This window comes from Capra hircus, chromosome 10, assembly GCF_001704415.2.
Source record: "Capra hircus breed San Clemente chromosome 10, ASM170441v1, whole genome shotgun sequence".
Taxonomy (NCBI): domain Eukaryota; kingdom Metazoa; phylum Chordata; class Mammalia; order Artiodactyla; family Bovidae; genus Capra; species Capra hircus.
Window position 1 is genome coordinate 24,094,746 of NC_030817.1, and position 19,408 is coordinate 24,114,153.

The 19,408-nt window shown below is 37.8% G+C and overlaps 1 protein-coding gene across 4 annotated transcripts in view; it reads right to left on the reverse strand.

The window, feature by feature from the left end:
- The window catches only part of GPHN (gephyrin), a 551,792-nt gene that overhangs the window by 38,921 nt on the left and 493,463 nt on the right, over positions 1-19,408 (reverse strand). For all 4 annotated transcript variants that reach the window (XM_018054058.1, XM_018054057.1, XM_018054056.1 and 1 more), the window contains one exon: positions 14,615-14,736. In XM_018054058.1, the coding sequence (XP_017909547.1) occupies positions 14,615-14,736 (122 nt within the window). The remainder of the gene's footprint in view (positions 1-14,614; positions 14,737-19,408) is intronic.

Below are 19,408 nucleotides of genomic sequence, written 5' to 3' on the forward strand. Positions count from 1 at the left end.
AAACTTATGGTCAATTAATCTACAACAAACGAGGCAAGGATATACAATGAAGAAAAGATAGTCTCTTCAACAAATGGTGTTGGGAAAACTGGACAGCTATTTGCAGAAGAATCAAACTTGTCCAATTTCTTACATCATATACAAAAATAAACTAAAGATGGGTTAAAAACCTAAGTGTAAGTCCAGAAACTGTAAAACTTCTAGAAGAAAACATGGGTAGTATGCTCTTTTACATTGGTTTCAGCAATATGTTTTTTAAAATAATTCTCCTCAGGCAAGTGAAACAAAAAACAAAAATAAACAAAGGGGACTATATCAAACTAAAAAGCTTTTGCACAAAGAAGGAAACTATCAACAAAATGAAAAGGCAGACTATTGAATGGGAGAAAATGTTTGCAAAATGATATGACCAATAAGGGGTTAATAGCCAATATACACAAACAGCTCATACAACTCAGTATCAAAAAACCCCCAAATAACCTGATTTAAAAATGGCAGATGACCTGCAGAGATATTTTCCCAAAGAAGACATTTAGATGACCAACAGGCACATGAAAAGAAGCTTAGGCTAACTAATTGTCACAGCATTGCAAGTCAAAACCACAATGAGGTATCAACTCACATCTGTCAGAATGGCTATTATAAAAAAGACAATGGTTATCATAAAAAAATAACAAGTGTTGGCAAGAATATGGCGAAAGGGGGCTCTTCTGCAGTGCTAGTGGGCTGTAAATTGGTGCAGCCACTATGGAAGACATTTTGGAGGTTTCTTAAAAAATTAAAAATACAACTACCATATGATCCACCAATTCCACTTCTGTGTATACTTCCAAAGAAAACAAAACAAATATTTTGAAAATATATATGTACTGCTATGTTCACTGTAGCACTATCTACAATAGTGAAGATGGTAACTAACATTGTGGTGATCATTTTGTAATGTATAGAAATATTGAGTCACTATGTTGTATACTAGGAACTAACAGAATGTTGTAGATCAATTACAGTTCAATAAACCAACCAACTAACCCATGAAAAAAGAGGTCAGACTTGTGATTACCAGAGGCAGGTGGTAAGGGGGGAGAGGGATTGGATAAGGCAATGGAAAGGTACCAAGTTCCAGTTAAAAGATAAATAAGTACTAGGGATGTAATGTTCAACATGATTAATTAACATTGCTGTATGTTATATATGCAAGTTGTTAAGAGAGTAAATCCTTAGACCTCTCATCACAAGAAAATATTTTTTTCATTTTGTATCTGCACAAGATTATGGTCACTAAATTTACTGTGGCAATTATTTCATGATGTATGTAAGTCAAAAGATTTTTTAAAAATTTTTTATTGGAGTAGATTTACAATGTTGTGGTAGTTTTAGTAGTACAGTAAAATGACTGTTATATAACTCATAAATTCACTCTATTTAGATTCTTTTCCCATAAAGATTATTACAGAGTTTTGAGTAGGCTTCCCTGTGCTATACAGTAGGTCCTTGTAGTTAACTATTTTATATATAGTAGCCTTATAGATCAATTCCAATCTCCCAATTTATCCCTCCTCCCCTTTCCCTCTTATACCTAAAAGCTTGTTTTCTACATTTGTGACTCTGTTTCTATTTTGTAAGTAAGTTCCCCGTTTTTTTAGATTCCATATATAAGCAATATCACACGATATTTCTCTTTCCCTGTCTGACTTACTTCACTCAGCATGACAATTTCTAGGTCTATCCATGGTGTTGCAAATGACATTATTTCATTCTTTTTCATGGCTGAGTAATATTTCATTATATATATATATATGTGTGTGTGTGTGTGTGTGTGCATATCTCCCACATTTCTTTATCCATTCCTCTGTTAATGGACATTTAGGTTGCTTCTATGTCCTGGCTATTGTAAACAGTGTTGTGATGAACTATTTACAATAGTGCATGTATCACCTCATACTGGTCAGAATGGCATCATCAAAAACTCTACAAACAATAAACGCTGGAGAAGGTGTGGAGAAAAGGGAACCCTCTTACCCTGTTGGTGGGAATGCAAACTGGTAAATCATTATGGAGAACAGTAAGGAGGTTTCTTATAAAACTAAACATAGACCTATCATAAGTCAAATGATTATACTGTACACCTTAAAATTATACAGTGCTGTATGTCAGTTATATCTCAATAAAACTGGAAAAAATTGTATCTGTCTTAACTTACTATAATCCTGATTCTGGCATAATTTTTTTTTTTTTGCTTTACCATATAGTCTACTGCAAAGTCAAAACAAAGACAGAACCTTTACCTAAGATTAGATTTTATGGATTTCAGACAGAGTATTCAGAATGCAAATGCAGTTTTATTTTAAAATATTTAATATAAACACACAGATGGACAACAACTGCTAATTAGTTTCTTGTTTCATCTGTTATGCCAACTGTGAGCTGCATCATTCTAAGAAGAGTGAAGATGACGGTAGGAGGGTGAGAAAAAATTCTAGGATTTGGAGATGAAAAAATAACGGCTGTTGATCATACAGAGACCACAAAAAAGGTAAAGAGAAACTAATCATACACTAATTTCTTCAGAAGTCAAGGAAGGATAAAGTCCTGAATAATGAATATGTCCTGGGTGTCTATTTCAGGTACAGGATCAAACTGTATATTCATATAGTCATCATTTAGTTCTCCTTCATTCCCACTGGGTTTTTAAGTACTATGGAATCATATAAAAATAGAACAAAGTATGGTCACCATCTTTAGGTTTACAAATCAGTGCAGAAAACATATGAAAAATTTAGAAAATGAATAAAAGGAGCAATTAAATTAACATTGATTGATTGAATTTAAATACATTAATTAAAATGAAAATACAAATGAAAAGAAATGTTACAAATGTTGAGTAGAAGAGAATAATCAGAAGTGGCCTGGAATAATTAGGAAAGGCTTTCTGGACATATTGCTTTTTATGAGGGCCAGGTCATATGAGAAAAAATTTCTAAAATTACAATAGTACCTAGAGGTAATTCTCGGAAGAAACGGTCATGCCAACCGTAACAGCAACTCTTAAGGATTAAAAAAGGCAAATGCAGTAGCCATGAACAAGTCTGTCATTAAGCGTAGGAAGACTCTCTTGTTAATACCATAACGTTTGTTACAATAAAAAATATTTTTGGTTAGCCAATAGAAAATAAGTGATCATAAAATAAATCTTTTATGTTGACTTAAAATTAAAACTTTGTATTTTGAGCAGAAAAGGGTATTTATTCCATAAGGGAACCTGGTACTTTATAAAGAGGATATGAGCCAATTAAATCCAGATCTAAATTTTGTCTGATAATATGAGATCTCTAGTTCTACAAATTAAGTACTAGGAAGCTAGGATATGTTTGGTTCACAAATTGGAGGATGCTAAGGCACTGGGCTTTGCTCAAATAATCACTGTACTGTTAAGTCTAGCTTGTTAATTCCTGCTAACTGTGCCAGTTTTAAAAGAATCCAATTTGCTATCTTACTGCTTGTTCCTCTTGTTTGATGCTTTAATGCGAGGAGGCAGCTTCACAAATTGGCAGCAGTAGGATCAGGAAATTTAAATCCACAACATCAATCTATGACAGAACCAAACAAGCCCAGCATGATTTGAATGGGGTAGGCTTATGGGATGGCGATTTTCCAGAAGGGGGAATTCTTTTCTTAATTAAGGGAATTTCCCAGCCCTCCAGCCCCTGAAAGGCTAGAAAAGAAAGTACAAGTCAGCAGTCTGAAAGCCACATTTACCGAACTGTTTCAAAACTGATGCAGAAATATAAACAGCTCAATAGTTAGACTCAGTTTTAGGAATGATATAATTCAATCAATGCTGAATTTCATTAAAAAAAAAGAAATTTCCCCAAGTGGATTTTGTGTATTTGAACCATGATCACTGTTTGTTATATTTAAGAGGTAAATGGTAAATTCACCCAAAGTCAGTAGGATAACTCTCCAACTTTTAACATTAGAAGCTTCCTAAATCTATTTGGAATTCTGCTTCCCCATCCCAGCCCACATTCTTCAGAAATATAAAATGAATCATCCTAGGTACAAAGCTTTTCATTTTCCTTTTTTTTCGATGTGCCTCAGTTACTAATTTAGTCTTGTTGTCAGAGCCATATTTTCTGATCTGCTCCCATGGCGAAGGTACCCACTTTGAGGGAACCCTGGGAGATTTTTCTGGACAGTTGCACAGTTGGAAGTTTCTTGGTACCATGGAAAAGGAGGGTGGTATAGGGAAAGAAGGCAGGGTTGTATAATCTGGAGGAGGTACTCCTACTCATGGCTGTAGACACAGGATTACCAAGACAGATCTTGTCCTGGCTTTTAAGGAGCTTATTAGTGTAATGGGAAAGAAAACAACTCTGGCTCAACAGGAACAAATCCTTTTCCTACCCTGTTTAGGCCACATCAGGACACTGAGGGAAAAGAGGAAAATGTAAACATAGAGAAGCACTTATGTGCCAAATGCCTACTATCTTAACCAAGTCTGGCTGCAACTGTTGTGGCTGGCGCACACAGAACTCTGTACTCACGCAGATATGCAACCATCCTCATTTGTCTAACACTTTCTCCACAGTGGGGAACAATAGCTCATGCTGCCTGGGAGGACAAAAGGAGGCTAACAGGTTTTTGAATCAGTCATGGGGAAAAGACTAGGATATCTACTGTTCCATATTTAAAGTAGAAATAGGATGGCGCTAGAAGTAATTCAGCCCTGCAAACACCCACTAATTTGTATCTGTTTGATATCCCCAGGTTTGACTAGTTTCATATTCAGGCTATATTCAGTGTTCCCCTCTTTCCTTTCCTATTACTTCCTGGAATTTACTGAGTAGCTACCATGTGCTGGCAATACTCTAAATGCTAAGGATAAAGCCATGAACAATTTGTTTCACATGCCACCACCAAGCAGTTGAAGACAGCAGCTCTTTTATTTATCATTTTACCCCTGCTTGCACTATAGCTCTGCATACATCAGTCACTCAATAAATGGTCATAAAATGAATAAAACAGAAATTTAAAAGCTGTCAAATAATTGTGGGTATATGGTAAGATTTAGTTATAAAGATCTTCACCAATTACTCACAATTGAGAAAGATTAGGGAACAATCTAATGTCTGTCAACAGATGGGTCATATCCATCAGTCAAATTATACTTTTTGCTACAGAATAATATGTATGCAGGTCAGGAAGCAACAGTTAGAACTGGACACAGACTGGTTCCAAATAGGAAAAGGAGTACGTCAAGGCTGTATATTGTCACTCTGTTTATTTAACTTATATGCAGAGTACATCATGAGAAACGCTCGGCTGGATGAAGCACAAGCTGAAATGAAGACTGCCTGGAGAAATGTCAATAACCTCAGATATGCAGATGACACCACCCTTATGGCAGAAAGTGAAGAAGAACTAAAGAGCCTCTTGATGAAAATGAAAGGAGAGTGAAAAAGTTGGCTTAAAGCTCAACATTCAGAAAACTAAGATCATGGCATCTGGTCCCATCACTTTGTGGCAAATAGATGGGGAAACAGTGTCAACAGTGGCAGACTTTATTTTGGGGGCTCCAAAATCACTGCAGATGGTGACTGCAGCCATGAAATAAAAGGATGCTTACTCCTTGGAAGAAAAGTTATGACCAACATAGACATCATATTAAAAAGCAGAGATATTACTTTGTCAACAAAGGTCCATCTAGTCAAGGCTATGGTTTTTCCTGTAGTCATGTATGGGTGTGAGAGTTGGACTATAAAGAAAGCTGAGAGCCAAAGATTTGATGCTTTTGAAGTGTGGTGTTGGAGAAGACTCTTGAGAGTCCCTTGGGCTGCAAGGAGATCCAACCAGTCCATCCTAAAGGAAATCAGCCCTAAATGTTCATTGGTAGGACTGATGCTGAAGCTGAAACTCCAATACTTTGGCCACCTACTGCTAAGAACTGACTCATCTGAAAAGACTCTGATGCTGGGAAAGACTGAAGGAGAGAGAAGAAGGGGACAACAGAGGATGAGATGGTTGGATGGCATCACTGACTCAATGGACATGAGTTTGAGTAAACTCCGGAGTGGGTGATGGACACGGAGGCCTGGCATGCTGCAGTCCATGGGGTTGCAAAGAGTCGGACATGACTGAGAGACTGAACTGAACTGAATATGTAGGTATTAAAATGACATAGCGGAGTAGTATGTAATGATATGGACAGATGTTTATGATGTACTCAGTAAAAAAATGGAAGGAACATGAAAGGTGAAAATGAGTATGGGTGTTAGTTGCTCAGTCTTATTCTTATCTGACTCTTCACAACCCCCTGGGCTGTACCCTGCCAGGCTCCTCTGTCCTTGGAATTTTCCAGGCAAGAAAACTAGAGTGGGTTACCATTCCCTTCTTCAGGAGATCTTCCTGACCCAGAGACTGAACCTGGGTCTCCTGCATTGCAGGCAGATTCTTTACCATCTGAGCCACCAGGGAAGCTGAAAATAAGTACAATTTCTTGTTTTTTCCTATACACATTCAGATACACATAAACTCTATACATACACAGAATTAAAGACAAGATGAAGAGTAATACTGGGAAAGATCAATGAAACTAAGAGCTGTTTCTTCAAAAATATAAACAAAATGGGTAAACCTTTAGCCAAATCATCAAGAAAAAAGAGAGAGGACCCAAATAAATAAAATGTACTTCTTGCCATGCCTACATATCTTGCTGTGCTAAGGTTCTGATGTGGTCTTGTTCAGAATTTGCTCCTCTAAGTCAGAGAACTTTGTTTTAAGTGGTTAGTTCCTGTTTTTTCAGGACAGCAGACTTACCCATGTGTTGGATATCTGATTTGAAATAATAAATATTAATATGTAAACGACTCATCCTCAGGTAGAATACTTTAAAATACAAATGGAACTCTAAATATTTGATTATCAGGAAGTATTGCAAAGTAAACAGAAAAAACGCATGGAGCCAATGACTTCAGTTCAGTTTCAGTTCAGTTCACTCGCTCATTGGGGTCCCCTAAATAGCATGGATCTTGAGAGTTGGGGGAATAAGGAGATTAACTGTCTCTTGACAGTTTTTTGCTATTCATGGCTTTCCCCCTTTCACTTCTCTAAAAGTTATTTCTCTTTCCCTTCTCTTAAAGTACTGACAGAGTTACTTAGATGGTGAGTAGGGGAAAGGTTAGAATAGGCCATCTGTGAATCTGGGTCATTTGTAAATCGAATTAATGCAGGTCTGAATATGAAATTATTATGCACACACTTTTCTCTTTCCCATACTCCTTTTCTCTCCATTCTCTCCCACTCCTGAAGATACTATGAACTTGGTATAACAAATTACCCAAAGGTAATAAGTGCTGCAAAAGTGGCTCTAGTAGTTGTGGGGAGAAAGATAAAAGAAGAGATTATAATAGGAAAGGACTTTTCTTTGTATGGAAGGAAGAGTGTATTTTACAGTAAATAAGATTTATTTAGGGGTCCAGAAAATAAAAAATAAATCCTCCTGCCTTTTTTTCCATCCACTTCTATAAAACCTAAATATCTAGGATTTTGCAGCTCAAGTCCTTTTCATTCACTCATATATACAATCAGTATTTAATTTCAAAGTTAAACTAAATTTTCCTCTCTGGCCTTTGAAATACTGACAATTACTATTTACTTAGAGGTTTTATCTATTAAAATGGATATAGAATAGTTTATTAACCTTAATATTAGTAAATTGTGGGTGCTAAGCCTAATTAAGAGGACAGTATGGTAGAGGAAAAGGAGAAAGATCCTGGAGTTGGACAGGGCTGGGCTGGACTTCTTATTTTGTCTTCTCCATTCTCTCCCACTCCTAAGACATTATGAACTTGGTATAACAAATTACCCAAAGGTAATAAATGCTGCAAAAGTGGCTCCAGTAGTTGTGGGAGGAAAGATAAGAGAAAAGATTATAATAGGAGAGGGTGAGACTCTGAACAACTTATTTAATTTTTTTGAGCTTCAGTAGTATTGGGTTGGCCAAAAATTTCATTTGTCTCATAGGTTTCCCCAAAACATCTGTGGAAAAACCCCAAAGAACTTTTTGGCTAACCCAATATTATCTACAAATGAGTGTAAAGGACACTTATCTGGATCTGTTGTTCCATGAGGCCTAGATAAGTGAAAAAAGTGCACTATAGTGTTATATATACATACTAGGTAGTAAGTAAAGATTCGTGTCTCTTCCCAGGTAAAGACCGACAAGTTTGGAGTGAGGAGGCTGGAGGTAATGGATATGGATTAGCTGGGGAGGAAAGAGAGGAGTGAAATAGAACTGAAATCTTCCTTGTAGTTCTTACTAATAACTATCTTATTCATCTCTGTAGTACCAAGTGAAGTGAAAGTTGTTCAGTCATGTCTGACCCTTTGCAACCATATGGACTGTAGCCTGCCAAGCTCCTCTGGCCATGGAATTTTCCATGCAAGAATACTGGAGGGGGTTGCCAATTCCTTCTCCCTGCAGTACCAAAGACTGAGATAATGTCTGATATAGCATAACACTTCATGAAAGTTTCTTGAATTATTAGAGTACTCTTGCTAAGTCACTACAGTTGTGTCCAACTCTTGGGGACCTCATAGACTGTAGCCCACCAGGCTCCTCTGTCCATGGGATTCTCCAGGTAAGAATACTGGAGTGGGTGGCCATGTCCTTCTCCAGGGGATCTTCCTGACCCAGGAATCGAACCTGTATCTCCTATGGCTCCTGCATTGCAGGCAGATTCTTAACGCCTGGGTCACTGGGGAGTATGCTTACCCATATATAATAAAACCCCAATTCTGCCATAAGTACATAATTTGCACCATGGAAAGATCATATTCGTAGCAGAACAGATGGTGAGTTGGAAGAGAACAAGACTTGAAGCAGGGAGGCCAGTTAAGAGGCTAGTCTCACGTGTCTAAACAAAAAGTAAATGGAGCCCCAAACTAAGCCAGGATGGTAGACAGGAAGAGAGAGGAATGTACAAGAAATACTGATGGGGGAAACTGCAAGGGATTTAAATGCAGGGGTGAGTGAGAGCTAGAAGTTTTCCATTCAGGTTTCTTCTGGCTTGGGAGACTGGGTGGCTGGTGTGGGCAGTTGCTGAGCCAGAAAACTCAGTTTAGTTCAGTTCAGTTGCTCAGTCATGTCCAACTCTTTGTGACCCTATGGACTGGAGCACGCCAGGCTTCCCTGTCCATCACCAACTCCTGGAGTTTATTCAAACTCATGTCCATTGAGTCGGTGATGCCATCCAACCATCCCATCCTCTGTCATCCCCTTCTCCTCCTGCCTTCAATCTTTCCCAGCATCAGGTTCTTTTCAAATGAATCAGCTCTTAGCATTAGGTAGCCAAAGTACTGGAGTTTTAGCTTTCAGCATCAGTCCTTCCAATGAACATTCAGGGCTGATTTCCTTTAGGATGGACTGGTTGGATCTCCTTGCAGTCCAAGGGACTCTCAAAAGTCTTCTCCAATATCACAGTTCAGAAGCATCAATTCTTCGGTGCTCAGATATCTTTATAGTCCAACGGTCACATCCGTACATGACTACGGGAAAAACCATAGCCTTGACTAGACAGACCTTTGTTGGCAAAGTAATGTCTTGCTTTTTAATATGCTGTCTAGGTTGGTCATAACTTTTCTTCCAAGGAGCAAGCGTCTTTTAATTTCATGGCTGCAGTCACCATCTGCAGTGACTTTGGAGCCCCTCAAAATAAAGTCTGCCACTGTTTCCACTGTTTCCCTATGTATTTGCCATGAAGTGATGGGACCAGATGCCACGATCTTAGTTTTCTGAATGTTGAGTTTTAAGCCAACTTTTCACTCTCCTCTTCCACTTTCTTCAAGAAGCTCTTTAGTTCTTCACTTTCTGCCACAGGGGTGGTGTCATCTGCATATCTGAGGTTATTGATATTTCTCCCAGCAATTTTGATTCCAGCTTGTGCTTCATCCAGCCCAGCATTTCTCATGATGTACTCTGCATGTAAGTTAAAGAACTCAAGGACATGGAATAAGATGGCAGTGGGGGTGGGCAGTGAGAGAGGAAAGGAGGGATAATGAATTTACTTTGGACATGTTGAGTTTGCTCTGCCTATCGAACTTAAAAAGAAAATATACCCAGCAAGCAGGTAGATCTAGGCATAGAGCTCAAGACAGAGATCAGATTTGGGAGTCAGCATAAAGAATTAGAAGGAAAGATAGTCAAGGGTGAGCCATGGTTGACACTTATACTTGGAAATGAGCACAGGAAGAGATGCTGCCAAAACCAAGAAAGGATAAACTACTAATAGAGAATGAAGAAGCTGAAATGGTGTATTGCTAGAGAGGGATGTAAGACTGTGACAGACCTAATAACTGGGCTTTGCAAGCATTTTATTTGTGTCTATAGAATAGACACATACCATTTCAATGAGGCTTTGTAGTGGTGGTGATGGTTTACTCACTAAGTTGTATCTGACTCTTACAATTCCATGGACTGTAGCCCAGCAGGCTCCTCCTCTGTCCATGGGATTCCCCAGGCAAGAATCCTGCAGTGGGTTGCCATTTCCTTCTCCAGGGGATCTTCCTGACCCAGGGGTGGAACCTGCATCTCTTGCATTGCAGGCGGTCCTCTGCACTGCGAACAGATCCTTTACAGGAGCCACCAAGGAAGCCCTGACACGTGACTAAATATACCGCATCCTTATTACTTCCTGTGACCCAGGGACCAGCGGCTTGATATCTTAGGAGCTTGTTAGAAATGCTTAATCTTGGCCCACTCCAGTTTTGCTGTATCAGAATCATCATGTTTAATAAGCTCTCTAGATGATTTGCGAAGATTCACAATCAGTACTTCTGAACTGAACAAGAAATAAACTGTTGTTCTTATTTCTAATAGGTCTCCAACTTTAGTCCATGTGATAACACGTGGTCAAACGATCTTTCCAAAAGAATTATTTATTATGTCAATTCTGCTTTTAAAAAAGCTGTACATTTAAGCAACTTGGGTAGTTTTGCCTGGATTGCAGATCCTTTCAAAATTTGGCCTCAAATTTCTATCAGATTTACATGTATCCTTCTTCCTAAACCCCCTATTTTAAACAGTCTGTTCTGACCTAAGTTGTTCATTTCTACTTCTCTATTTTTGTTCATTCCCTGTTTCCTACTTGGTTAATACATTCTTCCTAACTATACAAATCCTATTCATCCTTTCTGTTCTAGCTAAAAATGCACCTTTTTAAAACTCTTGCAGACCATTCCAACCTATATGATGCTTGTTTTGACATATTTATATTTATTCTCTTGTCTTCATAATGATAGTTAATTTCAAGAAATTTAGATTTCATTTTCACCTCTGCCACTCACTTGTATGATGCTGGGAAAGTTCAATTAACATCTCTGGGTTTAAAAATTCATCTTTTTCATACACGTGGCCAATAGGCACGTGAGAAGATGCTCAACATCACTAATCTATCAGAGTCACAGTGAAATGTTGCTTCACACTTGTCACAATAGCTATTATTAAAAAGACCACAAACAACAAATGTTTTATAGAGTCTTATTCTTCAATTTTAACATTTACTATTAAAGTTATGAAAGGTGATAAGAATAAGAGCTGAGAAATCTAATCATGTAGAATTTAAACCCAGACTGAAACCTTTTGAAAGTAATAAGAATAGTACTCTTACTCCCTACTCTTATCTGCCTAGCTGAGTAACGGTTCTGTGCTTGCTGACATTTTGAGTTATTTCTCTCCCTGCTTTAAACATAGGGTAGTTTCTCCCAAGACCCTGCTTATTTCCCTGGAGAGTTTCACACAAAGGCTTCTGTATAACAACCTTTGTTTCATAAGCAAATGTCTTATACAGGAAAGAGAAGAATGAAGAGGGAGGCAACCTTCACAGAATATCAACAGGCTACAGATTAAATGTACCTTGTTTCCTCTGCTAAATTCCCAGCAAAGATTTCCATCTGAACAGTTATAAATTCTTTCCTCCCACATTCCACCTCTGCATTTTAAACCATTTACTCTGGGATTTTTCAATATAGCACTCTAAGACTGAAGAAGTTTAGATTTGCATCAGTTGTACTTTAAAAAACCGTTCTCAGTTTTATGTAAGGTATACAATCCAAGAAAAGAATACACTAAAAGATCTGCATATTCTCAGAATTGCCTATATCTTGCTTATAGTTTTGTTGTTCTTTATATGCTGTTTTCAAGGTACATTAATTATTGGGAAACGTCTATAGCAAGTCAACAATTAGCCCCAGACAATCAAATATTAGCTTATCAACACAGTAACCTTTTAATGGTGTTTTGGCTTTCATAGAAAGACAATGCAGCATGTAGTATACATATCAAGTTACTTCCTTTTTAATACAAAAGTACATTAGGAAGAGAGAATGAAGAGAATTATAGTCTAGAACAGCTTAAGCTAAAAATGATACACACAAACAAAAAGCACCTTTTACCTAATGATAGTTCTTAGAGCTCATGAACACACTTGGTGGCAGGGCCAGAGCCAGCAATGGGTAGGAAACAAACTCAAAATCTGGTGAGTTTGTTTCTTAGAACTTCAGGCCTGCTCTTTGCTGCTGGAACTCCTGGATTCATCCTATTTCTTTTCAGAAATTAATTTTTGTCATCTTTAAAGGTGTATCTGCATCAGGATAATTTTTAGTTGCCTTAAGTTTATCTGACTGTCTCTGAGAAATGTATGTTAGCACTTGCTCACTTAGGCTGGCAGCAGAGGGGCAGAAGGAAGTATAAAGGAAGGGATGTATGCATATTTATATTTTGATGATAACCATCCATGTGTGTGCATCTCTTGACTGTACAATAAGAATGCACTGTTAAGTATTCAAAGGAAACATATTTCTTTAATAGTTTACATCAGATAATGCTGAATCCTCTTAGAAGTATTATCCTTGGTGTATGCTGTTGCTTTATGTCTTACTTTTAATTGAACATTAAGGAATGCAGTATTTTAATCATAACTCTGCCAATATCTTTATCTAGAGGACTGTTGCCATTTTTATCTTTTCTGAAAATTTTGTCACCAAGAAGGTAGGATTGTATATTTTTTTCCTTCCAGATTGAGTTGGTGCAGTGTATTATAGCTTTGGGACTTTGAAACAGTAAACATTCCTGATGTGTGAAACAGCATGATACATAACTGTATGATCATACTTCCATAAAAATGGATGCTTAGCTGTGCAATGCACAAATTAACCTAGGATGACACATCAAATGGTAAACTGCCTGTGATTATGAATGACTTCACTTTTTGCATTTTTTGGTTTCCTATTATGCACGTTAACTTTTAAGAAAAAAGTGTTATCTTAAAAATCTTAAATTAAAAAAAAAAGACAAGTTACTGGTCAGGTCCAAATTTAACCCACTCCTTGTCTTTTCAGTGGGTTCTTTCTTTCCCTTCCCAGGGCTAGGGAGTCCGAGTCAAGTTAATACTGGTGACCTGTAGTACTGACTTTACCAGCATGGGTTCTAAGTTGGCTGTTTACTTACCTGTGGACTTCTCTAGCACTAAACTTTCAGGTAATTATAAATAGTGAATTAAAAAAAAATGTTTGAAGATATGTCTAACAGCCTCTACTCCAGTATTCTCAGAGAAAGAAAAAATCAAGAGGTAAGAAGAGAACTTTAAAAGGTGAGATTAACATTAAAAACTAATACCTTTCAGGTTATTGGCAAGATGCTGTGTGTTAGGTCTGGACTACACTGTGTCCGGTTTATAGGTGTCTGAACATACCCTGTGGAATGGTAGGGCAGAGCTTCTTCAAAAGCACATTTGAGTCTTGGGAAAGCACTCATCGTTACAGAAGAAGGAGTCAGGCATAATGAGCTTTTCTTAGTGACAAGGTGGTGATAAGACAGAAAGAGGCAGTTATGGGTGACAGATACATCAGGGTATCCGTCACTCAGATCTGTCGCCTACCTCTGCCTCTAGCAGGCTGATATTTGAGGGTTACTAAGGGCAGGCACACCTCTTGTGAACTGGAAACTGTGCCTGGTGAAAGTTGGCATGTTGCATAGAAGGGGCTGCTCAGGAAGAGCAGACTTGTTTTTGATCACAAGTGAGATGCAGTTGGAGATTTAGAGAAATACGTGGGGAATTTAGCAGACAGCTGAGTTAATTGAGTAAATGGGGGTAATGTGCTCTTGGAGATGGGCAATTATAGTCAATGTTCCTCCCTTTGTACTTACAGGTGGGTGAAGCCTGGAGAAACTCAAGTTGAACAAGAATACAAAAATCAATACAAAAGTCCTAGAAAATAATTGTACTTAAACTTCAAAGCATCAGTTAGTGCTAATTTTGACATTTCTCTTACTCATCTCACCTGTATCTTCCTTATCTTTCTTGAAACTAGTGAAAGTGTGAATAGGAATAGCACCCATAGCAGAGCAACGTATTCCTCTGGTTGTAAAAGGCTTTCCAGAAAAATGTCTACCACTAAAGGAAATAGACACCTCCACAAATATTTGGCTTTTGAAGAATGAAATAAGTGGAAATTATGGTATTAAAACCCTTTCTCTTTAGCAACAATCTCACCTAGTTAGTATCCCCCAAATTTGTATTTGTACCACAACAACTTCAAAATAAAATCCAATACTTACTTGTCTCCCACAATTCCCAAGTTGATTGTGGGGTAACCATGCTCCTGAATTGTTGCTAAGAGGGTTGAACGATTGCTGTCTCGAATCTTTCCTGGTAAGAGGTCATCTTCAGGATTTAGCAACTACAAAGCCAAAAAAATCACCACAAATTATTTTCTTAGGATAATACTGCCTATTGTTAATGGAAAAACAATAGATCTAATAAACAGAGTTTAGCATATCTAGCACCTACAACATTGTCTGGCACAAGAAAGATATATGCTCAAAGGATCTTTGGTAAATAGTGAAAGCCAGGAGAATGAGAAAACATTTCTCCAGAATTAAAAAACATGCAGAAATTCAAGTGACTAAATAGTAGGCCACATATCACACCAGCTTTGGTTATAATTTGACAAAATAGTGCTCTGGAGATAGTGGCCTTCCCACTGGCTGTTTTACTGGGTCAAACTGAAAACAAAAATAAAAACAAAGCACACACAACAACAAACTTTCTATTTTCTCTTTCACTATTATTTTCTAATCTTTCACTGAGAATACTTAACGTAGAGACATGATATTCTCAAGTCTGAAGAGACTGATATTTTATCTTTTCTTTCAAGCTTTTGTATATCTTTTTTGAAGCGGGATCAGTAATACTGAAAAAGTTAAACTTATTTGAAGGAGACAGAGCCAGATATTTTGTCTCTATTAGCAAACTTACACAAGTAATACTTAACTGCACACACTCACAATTCCATGACTTTGAACTGAATCACCCTTTAGAGATTTAATATCTACAATTATATGTCAAAAAAGAAAATTATAAGAAGTTTCTTTTATGTCAGGATGTCCTAGTGAGGCAGTGTGGCACAGTAGCAAGAGTCTACCTTACTCAGGTGAGGCCCAAATTCAAACTGCCCAACTATGTTATGCCATAATATTCCCATTTATAATATACAGTAATAATAATAAATACCTTGAAAGGCAGCTATTAGGACTGAGATAATGAGCACTCAGTTAATATAGACAAATAGAAAATAAATGCAATTCTCTGTCCTTTCTTTATTATATATAATATTGAAAAAGCACCTAGTTCCAATTGTCCTTAATATTGTTACTTCTACTTGCTAGTATAGATGGAATCAGTTGACAATGTGAACATAGTTTTACATTAGATTATAAAATACTGAAGAGGAGGAGGTCCTTAACACACGCACACACACTCAACATGCAACTTTATACAATTTTAAGATGTACTTTGATTTCAGAAAATTAGAAAATGAAAAAAAAAGTACATCTTTGAAGTGAGAAAACCTGGAACATTATCTTAGGAGGCTGAAGACAAGCCTGCATACTTCAGACACTTAGGCTGTTAATATGGTTAGTACTGCCAAGCAGTAACCTCAAGCCCCTTCAGTCTTTCCTTCTGACTCATTAGTGGATACCATGTGGCTGGACTTTTGGCTTTATGTTGGAAAAGTAGTAGCTTTTCAACCAACTGTCCCCTTAAAATATCTGGAGAAAAACTTTGATCATCTTATTCACTGTCACCTGGGAGACTTCCCTTCAAATCCTGTACTAATCTAACTTAATCAGATGCCATGTGACACTGCAACCCACTCGTATCCTTTGTCACTGGCAGAGCTGGGAAAGAGCTATTGCAGTACTAATATAGGTTGATTTGCTGATCTTAATTAACACATAGTTATTGAACTTATTATAATTTTATAAAGGCCAAGACTTACAGCTTTTTAATTGCATTAATCAGACAAGCTCCAATGGAGAGAAAAGATTTTTTTCACGAAGGATACTGACCACCAACTAAGGAATAAGATTTCCCTGTTAATAGGGCATTTTCTTTGCCATTCATGTTCCTCTCTGTTATTTTGCTGCACAAAGTTCCGGAAATAATAGAGCAATTAGAGATCACTGGCTGTTTGTCTGTAAAACTGACATAATGAAATATTAGCTAGTTAAATGAGGGTGTGGGATTTCCAGCGCATTTTAAGCATTTTCAAAGAAAATACACAGAACTGAATGAAAGATTATAAGGTTGCATACACTAGAATAAATTCACAATATTCCTCGTTAAAATGAAATCTAATTTTCTAACATCTGGTCATCTCTAGAATGATGCCTAAAACTTACTATAGTTGAAATACAAAAGAAAAACTACAATAGAAAGTAAAAAAGATAACCCATTATCTTCATATCTTATTACTTTCTTATCTGCCAAATGCCAAATTTCAATTTCCTGTTTCTGTTACCGTCAATGGTGCCATTGTATTTCCAGCTTTCAAACATTTAACCTTTTTTTTCCTTTGTAGTCTACTATCTTCCCAAAGGTTTCAATCCTTAACCCTTACTTCATTCTTCAATGACCCTAGGTTTCCATTCACTCTCTTATCAACTCCCCATTCGTCTGAATTTCAGGTATTCAATATATCTGAATTTCTTCAAAAGCCTTATAATTGGCTATCTTGCCAACAAACTTTCTTTTTGAGAGATAAAATAGATACATCAACTTGCAAAACAGGCAAACTATACCAAACCAAGATATTTAACACAAACTATCTTAAGTCAAATTGTTACAACACAAGCTTATTCAGACCTATATATTCCTATAATATCATGGACAAATAGAGACAATGGTAACTCCATATGGACTCTTTCTCCAAAGAAAAAATGAAGCTGTTTCAGCAACTCAGCTACTTTACAAAATGTGATCAGTCTCTGCCTAGACCACATTTAGAAACTACCTTAAAACCACCCCGTGACCAATCCCAGTCCTGAAAATCCTTTAAGTATCCTTTTGAGGGTGTGGCGCAGGAGCTGCCAAGAGGAGATACCCCATGTCCAAGGTAAGAGAAACCCAAGCAAGACCACAGGCGCTGAGAGACAGCATCAGAGGGCAGACAGACTGAAACCACAATCACAGAAAACTAGCCAATCTGATCACATGGACCACAGCCTTGTCGAACTCAATGAAACTAAGCCACCCAAGACGGACGGGTCATGGTGGAGAGGTCTGACAGAATGTGGCCCACTGTAGAAGGGAATGGCAAACCACTTCAGTATTCTTGCCTTGAGAACCCCATGAACAGCATGAAAAGGCAAAAAGATAGGACACTGAAAGAGGAACTCCCCAGGTTGGTAGGTGCCCAATATGCTATTGGAGATCACTAGAGAAATAACTCCAGAAAGAATGAAGGGATGGAGCCAAAACAAAAATAACAGCCAGTTGTGGATGGGACTGGTGATAGAAGCAAGGTCCGATGCTGTAAAGAGCAATATTGCACAGGAACCTGGAATGTTATGTCCATGAATCAAGGCAAACTGGAAGTGGTCAAATAGGAGATGGCAAGAGTGAACGTTGACATTCTAGGAATCAGCGAACTAAAATGGACTGGGATGGGTGAATTTAACTCAGATGTCCATTATATCTACTACTGCAGGCAGGAATCCCTCAGAAGAAATGGAGTAGCCATCATAGTCAACAAGAGTCCAAAATGCAGTACTTGGATGCAATCTCAAAAACGACAGAACGATCTCGTTCGTTTCCAAGGCAAACCATTCAGTATCACAGTAATCCAAGTCTATGCCCTGACCAGTAACGCTCAAGCAGCTGAACGGTTCTATGAAGATCTACAAGACCTTTTAGAACTAACACCCAAAAAAGATGTCCTTTTCACTATAGGGGACTGGAATGCAAAAGTAGGAAGTCAAGAAACACCTGGAGTAACAGGCAAATTTGGCCTTGGAGTACAGAAGGAAGCAGGGCAAAGGCTAATAGAGTTTTGCCAAGAGAATGCACTGGTCATAGCAAACACCCCCTTCCAACAACACAAGAGAAGACTCTACACATGGACATCATCAGATGGCCAACACTGAAATAAGATTGATTATATTCTTTGCAGCTGAAGATGGAGAAGCTCTATACAGTCAGCAAAAACAACCCTGGGAGCTGACTGTGGCTCAGATCATGAACTCCTTATTGCCAAATTCAGGCTTAAATTGAAGAAAAGTAGGGGAAACCACTAGACCATTCAGGTGTGACCTAAATCAAACCCCTTATGATTATACAGTGGAAGTGAGAAACAGATTTAAGGGACTAGATCTGATAGACAGAGTGCTGATGAACTATGGATGGAGGTTCGTGACACTGTATAGGAGACAGGGATCAAGACCATCCCCAAGAAAAAGAAATGCAAAAAAGCAAAATGGCTGTCTGAGGAGGCATTACAAATAGCTGTGAACAGAAGAGAAGTGAAAAGCAAAGGAGAAAAGGAAAGATATACCCATCTGAATGCAGAGTTCCAAAGAATAGCAAGCAGAGATAAGAAAGCCTTCCTCAGTGATCAATGCAAAGAAAGGAAAACAATAGAATGGGAACGACTAGAGATCTCTTCAAGAAAATCAGAGATACCAAGGGAACATTTCATGCAAAGATGGGCTCACTAAAGGACAGAAATGGTATGGACCTAACAGAAACAGAAGATATTAAAAAGAGGTGACAAGAATACACAGAAGAACTGTACAGAGAAGATCTTCATGACCCAGCACGATGGTGTGATCACTCGCCTAGAGCCAAACATCCCGGAATGTGAAGTCAAGTGGGCCTTAGGAAGCATCACTATGAACAAACTATAGCTATGTGGAGGTGATGGAATTCCAGCTGAGCTATTTCAAATTCTGAAAGATGATGCTGTGAAAGTGCCACACTCAATATGCCAGCAAATTTGGAAAACTTAGCACTCTATCAAGGTGATGCTCTCCCTTGTTCAGAAATTTAATATACCCAGCTTTGTATGATCA